We start from the raw sequence: 4,114 nt of genomic DNA on the forward strand, positions 1-4,114 counted from the left end.
CTATTTCTTCCTCAGTGTTACCTCAGATGTCTTGCCACACTTTAGGCCTGTAACTGTACTGCAACATACAAACACAACCTAGTTTACACACACTGTCCATTCATTCATTACAGAATGCAGCAGTATGACTTGCTGCGTTGATGGCTTCTGGAAATATTGTTGTAGATTTAAAAGTAATTTACATTTACATTTCTCTCTTCTTCACACTTTCTTGCTCTCTCTCCCTCTGTATATACACGCAGGTGTATATACACACTACCAGTGAAAACTCTGGACACAATCTCCCACTGAATTAAATATACTAAGGTTACATGTATTTTTTGAATAGTTGTAAAAAATGGAAATAAACTTTGTGATTACCACACTGCAAAGAGTAACAAAAGGAGTGAGTTAAGTACTATAGATAAAATATTGCATCATTTTGTATTTAATTACAAGAATTATGTTTGCAGATCCACTTGAAAATCAAGGTACTTTAGTACACTAATGCAAAAATCCTTTAAAAGGCAATGTTTCTATTAAAATGGTGATTGATTTGCAATATTCCCCCTAACTGACCTTAGACCTATGAGCAATACCCCTTTCAGACAGCCAGTGAGCATCATATTCAGTCCCCGTTGGCAGCTGTCACTTTGTTTTTACTCTTAGCAAGAGGTCTCAGTCTGCACTATATTTTCATACACTTCACCGACAAACCACAGAATTACATCAAATAATTAACAGATAACAATTAACTTCACCTCTCTGTCTGTCCTTATGCACAGTTCATCTCATTTCTTCATCTTAATCTCTCCCTCTACCTCTATCTCCCCATATGTTATCAATGCATTATTTTCAAGTCCTGATAGCATTTCATGTCACTAAAGCTAGGCAGCATCCAACCAAGCCTGGTCAGGAGGAGGGTCATGACAGAGGGTGGGCTATTGTGTGTTTACTCATTCAGATGGACCTCCATTGTGGGTCTGAGCAACAACATGTCAATGTTTTGGTCTGACTGAGGTTTAGCAGAGGGTCTCAATCTCGATGTTTGTGAAGGTATATGTAAATGAAGTTTAACTGTCTTTGCAAAAATCTGTTTTCACACACTGGGAACTATGTAATTCAAATACAGAACAATTCTGATAGTACTAATGAAAGTCCAAAAATATGTAATGAAACATTCAGTCAAACCAGATGACACTGACATGTGACCACACAGGTCATAGCAACAGTGTATCACAAAAAATAAGTCAATTGGAACTCTGGTGGCAAAAATCCAGTAATAAAATAATTAACACTTTGACCACTGCATTTATAGTGTGGTCTGAAAATATGGTTTCATGCATTCTTCCTGGGATTGAGATGTTAAGATGGATATATATTATACAGTATGTCTCATGTCTATGTGTTAACTACAGGGCTGGAGTTCGGGCATGGTTAGTCCAGCACAAAGACTGTAAACAGGGAGAATAATAAACGTACTGTACCTGTAAAGCTCACTAATTAACACATGCACATAATTGGTTTCCACACACAAATATAAAAAACACAAAATGTGTAGTTTTAGGGGCATGTACACACTGGAATTTTGTCAACAGCTGGCTGCAAGTACTCTGCAAGGCTTTGTCATCTGAATGAAACAGAGCAGGTCCTTAGCAGCAAGTACTGTGACTTCATCAGAAACCACAAATTGCCATTTTTATATTTGTTTAAGACATGAGATGACTATCAATCTTTTCATGTTGCTCTCAGAAAGAAGGCAAAGAAAATTCCAAAATAAGCAGTGGCTGTCTACATGGTTTTGGTTGTGGGGTTAATGATTGAAAGATGATTAATATGTTTCTTTTTCCTGTGCAGATAAAATTCACTGAGGCAATGCGCTCCAAAGCCCGTCTGTCCATCACAGGATTGGCCGGTGAGAATGGCCGCGTCCCATTGGCTTACCTCCGTCCAGGACTACCCATGAGCCTCAGCATGACTGATCTTTCCTGACCAGGCCCAAGCCAGTGCCTTAAGGCCAATCGACACCCATTGTTCCTTCCCCCCGATGGTGAATGGAAATGCTTGTCATCTCCTTTGGTGACAAATTACCACTCACCGTGGGTGATCTGCCCCAATTTTCAATCTGGAGTTTAGCCAACCATGTCTCTCTAAGGATTCTTGATCTTGGTCTTTAAAATCTAGCCTAAAAAGACTGGCCAGATGTTGTCCTCCCACCCCTTGGCTGTCAGGCTTCAGCAAAGACCTGCCCACCTACGGAGTGAATCACTTGACTATCAGCGAGAAAAATAGCTGGTCATTTACAAATTCACGAAAAACAATCAAGCACAGTGGACCGTTTTCTAAACAAACACAGATCATTGTTTTGTAGTTTTTTTGCCATGGAGGCACCTCTTGTATAGAAAACAAGGACAACAGTGATGCTGATGTTAACGCAATAACAACATTAATCAGGGATGTGATAAGGAATTGTGAGTACAAAAGCAGAATCTTGGAGCGCTATGAACAAATACCGATGTCCTGAAAAATCACATCCATTAGATAATAGTAATTGTGATCACAGATAATGATGTTATTATTCCTAATTGTTTTTCTTATTTTTGCCTGAAAATCCCTAATTAGTAGAGACTTTTAACTTTTACCAGGCCCAAGAGATGCATGGACTCTCTCTCTCACACACAACAGTTTAAGTACACGTGCACTATACACAGGGACGGGCAGAGTTTGTGTATGTGTGTATTGTGAACATGTATGCTGATACAAAATAATCACTAGTTCTTTTAAAGTTCCTTTGTAGAGAACCTAAACATTTCTGCCTTTGTCGACGCCTAGTGGTGGCATCAAAAAACACCAAACAAATGCAACCTGGAGACACTGAGATTGACTGGGTTGAAACCAACACATAGACTGCACTGGTTTTTACTGGGATGAACTAAATTTTCTACAATCAAAAACAAAAGCCATTGCAACAGTTCGAAAAACACCAAATATATGTAGAAATCAGCAATTAGTGGCTTTCATGACATGTTCCACACCACTCATAGATGACATGTTCAAATACAAGCATTAACAGCACCAACTATTCAGACATGAATATACTCAATCAATTTGCACTTGGTTCTTGGTGAAACAATTGTGCTTACAATTTATACAGTATCCTGTTATTACCATAAAGATGTACAAACTTTAAGTAGATATTAACTGTGGTGACATTGTCAGGTTATGCCCAGCTTGTAGGGCATCAATCAATTTGATGTTGACTTCAACTGTCTTACTGAGACAAGACACGTCCCGCATGTGTACCTGGTTTCAGGTCAGTTTCAGAGCATTTTGTTGTGTAAAGCTTCAGTCTCAGGTCAGGTGCAGGTGTGGTTATTTTCAAATGTAATTTACAAGAACTTTCTCTCTTTCTCTCTCTGACTGTGCTAGTAATTTGCATCTGTGTGTGTCATGCTGTAAGTAGTTACAAAATGCTCTGGGGTGGACGAGCAAAGAGACAGTGTAGCATTAAGCTGGTGATCGAACAGTTTGCATTGGATGAGATAAAGCAAAAATATACAGACAGGTGACGAATTAAATGAAAGAACATGAATAAAACTGTGGTTTCCCTCCAGTGTCCACCATCCACAGGACACGAGGGGTCACTGATTGATTTGATGAGAATGAAAATGACATGAATCATATGATGTGGTCTTCACAGTCACCAGATTGCAACCCAGTTAAACAGCTATGGGAGATGTTGGAGCAACGTCTCCACCACCTTCATCAAAACACCGCATGAGGGCTTTGGAGAGTCATTGTCCAGGAGCACTGAAGCTGTTCTGGTGGCCAGACTAATTTACTAAGACATTTTATATTAGGTTTTCCTTTAATTTGTCACCTGTCTGTAGCTTTGAGTTTCAAGTAGACTTTGAATTTCAAATTTGGCAGTATCAGTGGGGTTCATACAAGATTGATCATAAAGATTCAGTACTCATAATTTGTGTCTGTAAAATCAGACCAAACAGAACTCTTAGGTAAGTTTAAACTAAATTTTCTTTTTTGTACTAGTCCTGTAGTTGCCATCAACACTGTCATATTGTGTAATATATTATTGATGTGCTCAGATGCTTTGTCTCTGTAGCTGTCTGTAGGC

At 38.9% G+C, this 4,114-nt stretch overlaps 1 protein-coding gene across 5 annotated transcripts in view; it reads left to right on the plus strand.

Moving 5' to 3' along the window:
* LOC109975013 (glutamate receptor 2-like) overlaps window positions 1–3,562 on the plus strand; it is a 122,479-nt gene extending 118,917 nt beyond the window's left edge. For 3 of the 5 annotated variants that reach the window (XM_020625519.1, XM_020625518.1, XM_020625523.1), the window contains one exon: window positions 1,837–1,925. Coding sequence is in view for 2 of the 5 variants with exons in the window: in XM_020625521.1 (XP_020481177.1) it covers window positions 1,837–1,971 (135 nt within the window). In the remaining 3 variants the exon portion in view is untranslated. Of the gene's footprint in view, window positions 1–1,836 lie in introns of all 5 variants that reach the window. The other 2 variants (XM_020625521.1, XM_020625520.1) reach the window with 1 other exon arrangement.
* The last annotated feature ends 552 nt before the right edge of the window (window positions 3,563–4,114 follow it).

The sequence above is a fragment of the Monopterus albus genome, unplaced genomic scaffold (genome assembly GCF_001952655.1).
Source record: "Monopterus albus unplaced genomic scaffold, M_albus_1.0 scaffold356.1, whole genome shotgun sequence".
Taxonomy (NCBI): Eukaryota; Metazoa; Chordata; class Actinopteri; order Synbranchiformes; family Synbranchidae; genus Monopterus; species Monopterus albus.